At 45.0% G+C, this 13,353-nt stretch overlaps 1 protein-coding gene across 1 annotated transcript; it reads right to left on the bottom strand.

Moving 5' to 3' along the window:
• Positions 1–8,865: 8,865 nt before the first annotated feature.
• Positions 8,866–11,252, bottom strand: LOC115183292 (extensin-2-like). The gene is made up of 3 exons (XM_029744622.1): positions 11,245–11,252; positions 9,800–11,007; positions 8,866–9,716 (listed from the first exon to the last, which is right to left on the bottom strand). The coding sequence occupies exons 1-3, from the start codon at positions 11,250–11,252 to the stop codon at positions 8,866–8,868; spliced, it is 2,067 nt and encodes a 688-aa protein (XP_029600482.1).
• Between the last annotated feature and the right edge of the window lie 2,101 nt (positions 11,253–13,353).

Below are 13,353 nucleotides of genomic sequence, written 5' to 3'. Positions count from 1 at the left end.
ACAGATACAGATACTGATACAGACACTGACACAGATACTGATACAGACACTGACACAGATACTGATACAGACACTGACAAACACACTGACACAGATACTGATACTGATACAGACACTGATACAGATACTGACACAGACACTGATACAGATACTGACACAGATACTGACACAGATACAGATACTGACACAGACACTGACACAGATATACGCACACACTGACACAGATACTGAAAAACACTGACACAGATACTGACACTGATACTGACACAGATACTGATACAGATATTGGCACAGATACTTATACAGATACTGACACAGATACTGACACAGATACTGACACAGATATATGCACACACTGACACAGATACTGACACTGATACTGATACAGATACTGATACAGATACTGACACAGATACTGACACAGATACTGATACAGATACTGACACAGATACTGACACAGATAGTGACACAGACACTGATACAGATACTGACACAGATACTGATACAGATTCTGATACAGATACTAATACAGATACTGATACAGATACTGACACAGATACTGACACAGATAGTGACACAGACACTGATACAGATACTGACACAGATACTGATACAGATTCTGATACAGATACTAATACAGATATTGATACAGATACTGACACACACACTGACACAGATACAGACACTCATACAGATACTGACACAGATACTGACACAGATAGTGACACAGACACTGATACAGATACTGATACAGATACTGACACAGATACTGACACAGATACTGATACAAACACCTGCCTGGAGGTTACAGCATTCCCTCCCCCATATTCCCCCTAGGGGGCATATACAAAAATGTCAAACAGAAAACCAACAACAATGACAAATGGTTTGATGAAGAATGCAAAAACCTAAGAAAGAAATTGAGAAACCTGGCCAACCAAAAATATAGAAACCCAGAAAACCTGAGTCTACGCCTTTACTATGGTGAATCACTAAAACAATACAGAAACACACTACAGAAAAAGAAGGAACAGCACATCAGAAATCAGCTCAATGTAATTGAAGAATCCATAGACTCTAACCACTTCTGGAAAAATTGGAAAACTCTAAACAAACAACAACACGAAGAATTATCTATCCAAAACAGAGATGTATGGGTAAACCACTTCTCCAATCTTTTTGGCTCTATAACAAAAAACTAACAGCAAAAACATATACATAATCAAATAAAAATCTTAGAATCAACTATTAAAGACTACCAGAACCCACTGGATCCTCCAATTACCTTGAATGAACTACAGGACAAAATGAAAACCCTCCAACCCAAAAAGGCCTGTGGTGTTGATGGTATCCTCAATGAAATGATAAAATATATAGACAACAAATTTCAATTGGCTATACTAAAACTCTTTATCATCCTTAGCTCTGGCATCTTCCCCAATATTTGGAACCAAGGACTGATCACCCCATCCACAAAAATTGAGACAAATTTGACCCTAATAACTACCGTGGGATATGTGTCAACAGCAACCTTGGGAAAATTCTTTGCATTTTCATTAACAGCTGACCCGTACATTTCCTCAGTGAAAACATTGTACTGAGCAAATGTCAAATAGGCTTTTAACCAAATTATCGTATGACAGACCACGTATTCACCCTGCACACCCTAATTGACAAACAAACAAACCAAAACGAAGGCAAAGTCTTCTCAGGCTTTGTTAATTTCAAAAAAGCCTTCAACTCAATTTGGCATGAGGGTCTGCTATACAAATTGATGGAAAGTGGTGTTGGGGGGAAAACATACAACATTATAATATCCATGTACACAAACAACAATTGTGCAGTTAAAATAGGTAAAAACACACACACATTTCTTCCCACAGGGCTGTGGGGTGGGACAGGGATGCAGCTTAAGTCCCACCCTCTTCAATTGGTGAGGGCACTAGAAAGGTCTGCAGCACCCGGCCTCACCCTACTAGAATCTGAAGTCAAATGTCTACTGTTTTCTAATGATCTGGTGCTTCTGTAACCAACCAAGGAGGGCCTACAGCAGTACCTAGATCTTCTGCACAGATTCTGCCAGACCTGGGCCCTGACAGTAAATTCTGTCAGACCTGGGCCCTGACAGGACCACAAATTCAAATTCCATCTAGACACCATTGCCCTAGAGCACACAAAAAACGATACATACCTTGGCCTAAACATCAGCGCCACAGGTAACTACCACAAAGCTGTGAACGATCTGAGAGACAAGATGAGGGGGCATTCTGTGCCATCAAAATGAATATAAAATTCGACATACCAATTAGGATCTGGCTAAAAATACTTGAATCAGTTATAGAACCCATTGCCCTTTATGGTTGTGAGGTCTGAGGGTCCACTCACCAACCAAGAATTCACAAAATGGGACAAACACCAAATTGAGACTCTGCATGCAGAATTCTGCAAAAATATCCTCTGTGTACAACGTAAAACACAAAATAATGCATGCGGAGCAGAATTAGGCCGATACCTGCAAATGATCAAAATCCAGAAAAGAGACGTTCAATTCTACAACCACCTAAAAGGAAGCGATTCCCAAACCTTTCATAACAAAGACATCACCTACAGAGAGATGAACCTGGAGAAGAGTCCCCTAACTAAGCAAGCTGGTCATGGGGCTCTGTTCACAAACACAAACAGACCCCACAGAGCCCCAGGACAGCAACACAATTAGACCCAACCAAATCATCAGAAAACTAAAAGATAATTACTTGACACATTGGAAAGAATTAACAAAAGAACAGAGCAAACTAGAACGCTACTTGGCCATAAACAGAGAGTACACAGTGGCAGAATACCTGACCACCGTGACTGAACCAAATTTAAGGAAAGCTTTGACTATGTACAGACTCAGTGAGCATAGCCTTGCTGTTGAGAAAGGCCACCATAGGCAGACTGCCCACAAAATGAGGTGGAAACTGAGCTGCACTTCCTAACCTCCTGCCCAATGTATGACCATATTAGAGACACATATTTCCCTCAGATTACATAGATCCACAAAGAATTTGAAAACAAACCAGATTTTGATAACCTCCCATATCTACTAGGTGAAATACCACAGTGTGACATCACAGCTGCCAGATTGAAAAGAAGAAAAGGTCAACCAGTGAAGAACAAACACCATTGTAAATCCAACCCATATTTATGTGTATTTATTTCCCTTTTTTACTTTAACCATTTGCACATCGTTACAACACTGTATATATCCATAACATGACACTTGTAATGTCTTTATTATTTTGGAACTTCTGTGAGTGTAATGTTTACTGTTCATTTTTATTGTTTATTTCACTTTTGTATATTATCTACTTCACTTGCTTTTGCAATGTTAACATATGTTTCCCATGCCAATAAAGCCCCTTGAATTGAATTGAATTGAGAGAGAGAGAGAGAGAGACAGACAGACAGAGACACAGAGAGACAGAGACAGAGATAAGGTTCAGTGCCCCCCTCCCTCTCTCCCGCTCTCCTTTCCTCCCTCTCTCCTTTCCTCCCTCTCTCTTTTTCCCTCCCTCCCTCTCTCCCGCTCTCCTTTCCTCCCTCTCTTTTCCCTCCCTCGCTCTCTCCCGTCCTCCCTCTCTCTCTTCCCCTCCCTCCCTCTCTCTCTCTCCCTCTCCCTCGTCTCCTCCCCTAGGGGATGGGATGTTCTCAGCAGTTGTGAAGCAGGCTGGCGACTAGCAGACGGTCTGGCTCCACTGGCTGGCTGGGCATAGACACACAGCCAGACATTCTGTCATGGGCTTCACTTTCACTGGGCTCAGCTAAACAAGCTCCCCCAGCACCATACATACACACACACACACACACGCCTATACACACAGGCAGGCAGACAGGGAGGCATGAACACACAGACACACACACACAAACGCAAACACACAAACGCCTATACACACAGGCAGGCAGACAGGGAGGCATGAACACAGACACACACACACACACACACACACACACACAAACACTTCCTTCCCCGATGCCTGAACATGATACTGAACACAGGAGCTGTTTACTCTGTCCTACTTGTCTAAACACACATTGATTTACGAGGAGAGAGACACAGATAGGGCCTGACGGATGACAATGTATTTACTGTCAGACCCTACAGCAGATGTGTGTATTCTGACAGATGCTCATGCTGTGAGACTGCTTGGTGTGTATTACAGTAGCCTCCATCCCTGCCTCCTTCCCTGCCTCCTATCCTTGCCTCCTATCACTGCCTTCTTTCCTGCCTCCTATCCCTGCCTCCTATCCTTGCCTCCTATCCTTGCCTCCTATCCCTGCAATAGACACCTGAGACCAAACACATAAACACACTATGCCATGTTGTTTCAATTCACACAGAATGATTTGTCTTTTTCTGGAAATAAGTCTTATAAGATATACAGGTCTGTCATCCAGTTAAGATGAATAAATTGATGGATCAATATAGATACAGTGGCGTCATTGATTTCTCTCTCTCTATCTCTTTCTCACTCTCTTTCTCTCTCTCTCTGTCTCTCTCGCTCTTTCTCTCTCTCTCTCACACACACACACTTTCTCTCTCTCTTTCCCTCGCCTCCCCTCTCTCTCTCCCCTTCTCTATCTCCCCCTCTCTTTCTCCCTCTCCCCTCCTCTGTCTCTCCCCTGTCACTGCGTGGGGTGGTGTAACAGGAGAATGTGGCAGGCCTTCCCTAAAGGGCTCCCTCTCCCTCTTCACTTCTCCCTCACTAGGTAGAATTAGAGTAGCACTAGTTCAACCCTGTCATTCTCCCTGACCATGATGGGTAGCTGTAGAAGTAGGTACAGGATATCTCTCAGCACTTCTACAGCCAGTTTACTGTGATAACCACTCACCACTGCAGTATTAGAATATACTACAAGTCAATACAGGATATGTCTCTAGGGCTTGTGGTGAATGTGTATCTGGCTGACTAGTTTATCGGGTGTGCAGGACATTGTTTCAGCCAAACACTACCACTCCTGGTTTGATTTATTTGAAGGTTAATGTAGCATAGATTTAGGATACCCATAACCCATAATACAATATGTATTTCCAATTGAAAATGTGAGAAAAGGACCACTGTAGTACAGACCGAGATATGGAACCTAGGCTGGATTCACTCCGATCCACGTCAGATCTGCGTTATAGCGCGCTAAACAATGAAATGTAATATCAGATTGAGCCGACTGTACTGAGCGCTGCGCCATCAATTTAATCCCAGCCCTGTTTTTAGGACAGCTGTCACTCTCTGCTGCCATCTTGTGGTTGAAGCAATGAACTACGTTATTGCCTCGATTTATCTCATGGCGCATTCGCTCCGATTTCCTTCTCTGCGGTGCATTTTCTATCAACAATAGACTGCGTATTTTCCATTTGCAATAAAAGATAGAGAGAAATGACGCATGGTAGAGAGTGATGCTGCATGACCAAGTATAACACATGGATACAGAGACGTAAGTATCCTATGGCTAGCCTGATAAATCCAGACTATGAGTGACAGGCCATCCATACTGGGCGTTGTCGGGCACACATGTAACTACTCAGTGATCCCATGGCTGGCTGTGATGGAGAGTACCCCGCTGAGATTGTTTCAGGGCCCTAAGGACATGATGACATGGGGGTGCCACACACACGCGTGCGCCCTGGGGCAGGAAGGGGGAGATAAATGAGACGAAGTGGCTTAGCCAAACAGAACCGCCTCGGGGGTAGATCTTCAACCCCAAACAGCCCCACCCGGGCTAACATTAGCATGTTTGTAGAGGTTGAATGTGTTTGTTTACATTCCACTGCCCCTGGAATCACCTTTTGATGAAACCTATTAAGAGCAAAGGACCTTGGAAGAAGTCAATGCTCTGTGATGAAGTCGAGCATATGGATGCTAGCGTTGTGCTCACATCGTTGTGTACCAAACAACCCTGGTTTTCAACCCGTAGAGCATCTGAAGACATTGTTAGAGTCATTTCATGTTGTTGTTGGGGATCTCAGTGTCAGAAAGCCTGTGTTTCTAACATTTGTTTTACAACGACCGACACAACAAGGACCAAACACCGGCTCACTAAAATGCTTTTCTTAATGACATCTCCATTTGCTAAACTCTGGCAATATAATAAGGTCTCATATATAAGAACAAAATTATATGTTGCAGAAAAAAAATAATCTCCCATTATATGACAATATGTGTGTAGGCTTATCGAAGTTACTGAGAATAGCAACAATAACTATGTTCTCAGTCATATTTCACAACCGCTGAAATACAACGGGTAGCCCAGGAACGGGTAGCCCAGGAACGGGTAGCCCAGGGACGGGTAGCCCAGGGACGTTATTTGCATATTGTAGAGGGTGTGTGAATAGGCCTAGGAGAAATGATACAAAGCACAGAGAGAATCAATGGGCTGTGACCAGATATGTACCTTGGTCTAGTTCGAGTCTAATGGCCATTCATGTTGAACCAAGTGCTAATGGTTCAAAACGGTAAATATATGCTTCCTGCAACGTTTCCCGATCCTGATCCGGGTCCCCGAGAGGTGCACAATTCTGTTTTTGCCTTAGCACTTAGTACTAATACAGCGGTAATGTCTGTTTTTAGACAAATACATACATTGTAATAATTGCAGCAATGAATGAATGATTCGTGCTGGGGACTTTAAGGAGGCTAAACAATAGTTTTAAGTCTGTAAGCGGTCTTAACTATAACCTACTGAGACTACAAGGACAGAGGAATATGTATTTTTAGACAGCAATCTTTCAAGAACGCATGTTGAGAGCTGCAGGATCCAACTTTAGCCACTGGGAGGCGCTAGATAACCTCTCTTGTTGACACCACTGTGCATTGCAACTCCAGAGGACATAAACACAAAGCAAACTGAACAAGAAAAGGAATGTGTTGTTAAAAAAATAAAATGTCTCTCCTACTTAAATGTTTGATTATTGATGATATCAGCTATCACAAAATGGAGGAATTGGAATATACAGTTTTGTTCAAAACAGATTGGAGCAATTAATTTCTAACATATTATAATCATATATATTTACACCAGATTATAACCTATTATAAAACGGTGTCTCTTCCTCGTGTGTTCTGACTGAGAAAACTGCATTTATTAAAAACATATGAGGACTGTCTAATGGTGTTTTGCCACAGTATAAATTACATATTTAAACTAGGAGATTGAAAAATCATTGGACTATGCAAAAATAAGTACAACTAAACAGTGATACATTCAGCTCTGGCTTCCTGGTTTTATTTGAGTCACAGTAAAATGAAACACGAAAAGCATAAACAGCAGCCATATAGGATAAGTCCCGTGTTGAAGGCGTGCCCCATTAAAATACCGAACACATGACTGCTCCAGTTGTTGCGCAACAGAACAACACTTTTTTCATCAATCATTTAACCAGGCAAGTCAGTTAAGAACAAATTCTTATTTACAATGACGGCCTACCAGGGAACAGTGGGTTAACTGCCTTGTTCAGGGGCAAAACAACGACTTTTTATCTTGTCAGCTCGGGGATTTTACCCAGCTACCTTTCAGTTACTGACACAATGCTCTAACCACTAGGCTACCTGCTGGTTACTGACACAATGCTCTAACCACTAGGCTACCTGCTGGTTACTGGCCCAACACTCTAACCACTAGGCTACCTGCTGGTTACTGGCCCAATGCTCTAACCACTAGGCTACCTGCTGGTTACTAGTCCAACACTCTAACTACTAGACTACCTGCTGGTTACTGACACAATGCTCTAACCACTAGGCTACCTGCTGGTTACTGACACAATGCTCTAACCACTAGGCTACCTGCTGGTTACTGGCCCAACACTCTAACCACTAGGCTACCTGCTGGTTACTGACACAATGCTCTAACCACTAGGCTACCTGCTGGTTACTGACACAATGCTCTAACCACTAGGCTACCTGCTGGTTACTGGCCCAATGCTCTAACCACTAGGCTACCTGCTGGTTACTGACACAATGCTCGAACCACTAGGCTACCTGCTGGTTACTGACACAATGCTCTAACCACTAGGCTACCTGCTGGTTACTGACCCAATGCTCTAACCACTAGGCTACCTGCTGGTTACTGACACAATGCTCTAACCACTAGGCTACCTGCTGGTTACTGGCTCAACATTCTAACCACTAGGCTACCTGCTGGTTACTGACCCAACACTCTAACCACTAGGCTACCTGCTGGTTACTGACCCAATGCTCTAACCACTAGGCTACCTGCTGGTTACTGACACAATGCTCTAACCACTAGGCTACCTGCTGGTTACTGACACAATGCTCTAACCACTAGGCTACCTGCTGGTTACTGACACAATGCTCTAACCACTAGGCTACCTGCTGGTTACTGACACAATGCTCTAACCACTAGGCTACCTGCTGGTTACTGACACAATGCTCTAACCACTAGGCTACCTGCTGGTTACTGACACAATGCTCTAACCACTAGACTACCTGCTGGTTACTGACCCAATGCTCTAACCACTAGGCTACCTGCTGGTTACTGACACAATGCTCTAACCACTAGGCTACCTGCTGGTTACTGACACAATGCTCTAACCACTAGGCTACCTGCTGGTTACTGACACAATGCTCTAACCACTAGGCTACCTGCTGGTTACTGACACAATGCTCTAACCACTAGGCTACCTGCTGGTTACTGACACAATGCTCTAACCACTAGGCTACCTGCCACCCCAACTAGATAAAGGGTGACAACATCTCTCTTTCCTGACCACTATCAGAAACAGTGCTCTGTTCTACTCTATCCTAAACAACAGGAAATTAGCCCGCCACTCTGTCCTCACCCGTATTGACCGACAGTCATGTTGGACATGAGTCATGTTATAGTTGGGAGTGCATGGTCAGCAGGACCATACATGGGGCTCTGTAGGACTCTGTAGGGCTCTGTAGGACTCTGTAGGGCTCTGTAGAACTCTGTAGGACTCTGTAGTAGGACTCTGTAGTAGGACTCTGTAGGACTCTGTAGTAGGACTCTGTAGAACTCTGTAGTAGGACTCTGTAGGACTCTGTAGAACTCTGTAGGACTCTGTAGTAGGACTCTGTAGTAGGACTCTGTAGGGCTCTGTAGAACTCTGTAGTAGGACTCTGTAGAACTCTGTAGGGCTCTGTAGAACTCTGTAGTAGGACTCTGTAGAACTCTGTAGGGCTCTGTAGAACTCTGTAGTAGGACTCTGTAGTAGAACTCTGTAGGACTCTGTAGTAGGACTCTGTAGAACTCTGTAGGACTCTGTAGGACTCTGTAGTAGGACTCTGTAGGACTCTGTAGAACTCTGTAGAACTCTGTAGGACTCTGTAGTAGGACTCTGTAGGACTCTGTAAAACTCTGTAGGACTCTGTAGTAGGACTCTGTAGGACTCTGTAGGACTCTGTAGGACTCTGTAGGACTCTGTAGTAGGACTCTGTGGGGCTCTGTAGGACTCTGTAGTAGGACTCTGTGGGGCTCTGTAGGACTCTGTAGTAGGAATCTGTGGGGCTCTGTAGGACTCTGTGGGGCTCTGTAGAACTCTGTAGGACTCTGTAAGACTGTAGTAGGACTCTGTGGGACTCTGTGGGGCTCTGTGGGGCTCTGTGGGGCTATGTAGGACTCTGTAGGACTCTGTTGGACTGTGGGACTCTGTGGGGCTCTGTAGGACTCTGTAGTAGGACTCTGTGGGGCTCTGTAGGACTCTGTAGTAGGAATCTGTGGGGCTCTGTAGGACTCTGTGGGGCTCTGTAGAACTCTGTAGGACTCTGTAAGACTGTAGTAGGACTCTGTGGGACTCTGTGGGGCTCTGTGGGGCTCTGTAGGGCTATGTAGGACTCTGTAGGACTCTGTTGGACTGTGGGACTCTGTGGGGCTCTGTAGAACTCTGTAGGACTCTGTAAGACTGTAGTAGGACTCTGTGGGACTCTGTGGGACTCTGTAAGGCTATGTAGGACTCTGTAGGACTCTGTTGGATTGTGGGACTCTGTGGGGCTCTGTAGAACTCTGTAGGACTCTGTAAGACTGTAGTAGGACTCTGTGGGACTATGTGGGGCTCTGTGGGGCTCTGGAGGGCTCTGTAGGGCTCTGTAGAACTCTGTAGAACTCTGTAGTAGAACTCTGCAGGACTCTGTAGGACTCTGTAGTAGGACTCTGTAGGACTCTGTAGTAGGACTCTGTAGGACTCTGTAGGGCTCTGTAGAACTCTGTAGTAGGACTCTGTAGGACTCTGTAGTACTCTGTAGTAGGACTCTGTAGGGCTCTGTGGGGCTCTGTAGGACTGTGGGGCTCTGTAGGGCTCTGTAGGACTCTGTAGTAGGACTCTGTGGGGCACTGTAGGACTCTGTAGTAGGAATCTGTGGGGCTCTGTAGGACTTTGTGGGGCTCTGTAGGGCTATGTAGGACTCTGTAGGACTCCGTTGGACTGTGGGACTCTGTGGGGCTCTGTAAAACTCTGTAGGACTCTGTAAGACTGTAGTAGGACTCTGTGGGGCTCTGTGGGACTCTGTAGGGCTATGTAGGACTCTGTAGTACTCTGTTGGACTGTGGGACTCTGTGGGGCTCTGTAGAACTCTGTAGGACTCTGTAAGACTGTAGTAGGACTCTGTGGGGCTCTGTGGGGCTCTGGAGGGCTCTGTAGGGCTCTGTAGGACTCTGTTGGACTGTGGGACTCTGTGGGGCTCTATAGGACTCTGTAGAACTCTGTAGGGCTCTGTAGGACTCTGTAGGACTCTAGGGCTCTGTAGGGCTCTGTAGGGCTCTGTAGGACTCTGTAGGACTCTGTTGGACTGTGGGACTCTGTGGGGCTCTATAGGACTCTGTAGAACTCTGTAGGGCTCTGTAGGACTCTGTAGGACTCTAGGGCTCTGTAGGGCTCTGTAGGGCTCTGTAGGACTCTGCAGGACTCTGTAGGGCACTGCAGGGCTCTGTAGGACTCTGTAGGACTCTGTAGGGCTCTGCAGGGCTCTGTAGGACTCTGTAGGACTCTGCAGGGCTCTGTAGGACACAGTGGAACTGGGGTATGACTGACTAATCCGTGTGTGTGTGGGTGTGTGTGTGTGTGTGTGTGTGTGTGTGTGTGTGTGTGTGTGTGTGTGTGTGTGTGTGTGTGTGTGTGTGTGTGTGTGTTTAACTTGTCTGTCTGACTCAGGTGAACTTCACCTCACCCACAACACATACAGTACTCCAGAAGAGTTCTGTCAGCAGACTGAGATGAGCTCTGAGGGGACAGACTGAGACATCCTGGTCTAAAACAACACCATGTTGCTGTGTGTGTATTACAGTAAATAGTATGTGGATGTTGTGTACATTCTATAGATATAGGACCGACCACCAAACCAATAGAAGCATAACATGTTCTGGAAGTTTCGTAATACTTTCAGTTCTGCAAACTGCTCAAAGCTTTACGACGACCCATTAGAGTAAAATTACCCCCAACAATTTTTATGGTTATTCAGCCCTACACACCAAATTGTGCAACACTGTAGGTTTACAAAGATGTGTTAGTCAAGAAGTATAAATTAAGTGTTGCTTCCTGTACTGGAATGAATCAACTGGTGTAAACGATGAGTCAGTCACACCATCCTCATTATGCAGAGGTAAAGGGACTCCTTACTGAAATAAACAGAGAGAGGAGGGAGTGAACATCCTTGAGGCCTAGGAGAAAGAAGTGGGTGTAAACCATGTGCTGCCTCAGATGTGGAGCTGTCAGATGCTGTCGAGAGATTGATGGCTTTTAGAGGGAGAAAACATCATGTCATAGTATTGCCAAGCAGATTTGTGAAAGCACTGCTTGACAGCTCTCAACAGTTCGCCCTGAGCCCCATCATGTCAGAAATGGACTGGAATAACAAGCTGTGGTGTCTCATACAGGTAGATCATAGTAACAAGCTGTGGTGTCTCATACAGGTAGCTCCTAGTAACAAGCTGTGGTGTCTCATACAGGTAGATCCTAGTAACAAGCTGTGGTGTCTCATACAGGTAGCTCCTAATAACAAGCTGTGGTGTCTCATACAGGTAGATCATAGTAACAAGCTGTGGTGTCTCATACAGGTAGCTCCTAGTAACAAGCTGTGGTGTCTCATACAGGTAGATCCTAGTAACAAGCTGTGGTATCTCATACAGGTAGCTCCTAGTAACAAGCTGTGGTGTCTCATACAGGTAGATCATAGTAACAAGCTGTGGTGTCTCATACAGGTAGATCCTAGTAACAAGCTGTGGTGTCTCATACAGGTAGATCCTAGTAACAAGCTGTGGTGTCTCATACAGGTAGCTCCTAGTAACAAGCTGTGGTGTCTCATACAGGTAGGTCCTAGTAACAAGCTGTGGTGTCTCATACAGGTAGCTCCTAGTAACAAGCTGTGGTGTCTCATACAGGTAGATCCTAATAACAAGCGGTGGTGTCTCATACAGGTAGCTCCTAGTAACAAGCTGTGGTTTCTCATACAGGTAGCTCCTAATAACAAGCTGTGGTGTCTCATACAGGTAGCTCCTAATAACAAGCTGTGGTGTCTCATACAGGTAGCTCATAGTAACAAGCTGTGGTGTCTCATACAGGTAGCTCCTAATAACAAGCTGTGGTGTCTCATACAGGTAGATCATAGTAACAAGCTGTGGTGTCTCATACAGGTAGCTCCTAGTAACAAGCTGTGGTGTCTCATACAGGTAGATCCTAGTAACAAGCTGTGGTATCTCATACAGGTAGCTCCTAGTAACAAGCTGTGGTGTCTCATACAGGTAGATCATAGTAACAAGCTGTGGTGTCTCATACAGGTAGATCCTAGTAACAAGCTGTGGTGTCTCATACAGGTAGATCCTAGTAACAAGCTGTGGTGTCTCATACAGGTAGCTCCTAGTAACAAGCTGTGGTGTCTCATACAGGTAGCTCCTAGTAACAAGCTGTGGTGTCTCATACAGGTAGCTCCTAATAACAAGCTGTGGTGTCTCATACAGGTAGCTCCTAGTAACAAGCTGTGGTGTCTCATACAGGTAGATCATAGTAACAAGCTGTGGTGTCTCATACAGGTAGCTCCTAGTAACAAGCTGTGGTGTCTCATACAGGTAGATCCTAATAACAAGCGGTGGTGTCTCATACAGGTAGCTCCTAGTAACAAGCTGTGGTTTCTCATACAGGTAGCTCCTAATAACAAGCTGTGGTGTCTCATACAGGTAGCTCCTAGTAACAAGCTGTGGTGTCTCATACAGGTAGCTCCTAGTAACAAGCTGTGGTGTCTCATACAGGTAGCTCCTAATAACAAGCTGTGGTGTCTCATACAGGTAGCTCCTAGTAACAAGCTGTGGTGTCTCATACAGGTAGATCATAGTAACAAGCTGTGGTGTCTC

The sequence above is a fragment of the Salmo trutta genome, unplaced genomic scaffold (genome assembly GCF_901001165.1).
Source record: "Salmo trutta unplaced genomic scaffold, fSalTru1.1, whole genome shotgun sequence".
Classification (NCBI taxonomy): Eukaryota; Metazoa; Chordata; class Actinopteri; order Salmoniformes; family Salmonidae; genus Salmo; species Salmo trutta.
Note: the sequence above shows the minus strand (reverse complement) of the source record. Positions and strands in the feature narration are given on the sequence as shown.

Excerpts from the sequence above, each read along its gene's own strand:
- LOC115183292 (XM_029744622.1), bottom strand. Across the intron at positions 9,717-9,799 it reads GCCCCACAGAGTCCCACAGA|AGTCCTACAGAGCCCCACAG; the intron begins GTCCTACTACAG and ends TTCCTACTACAG.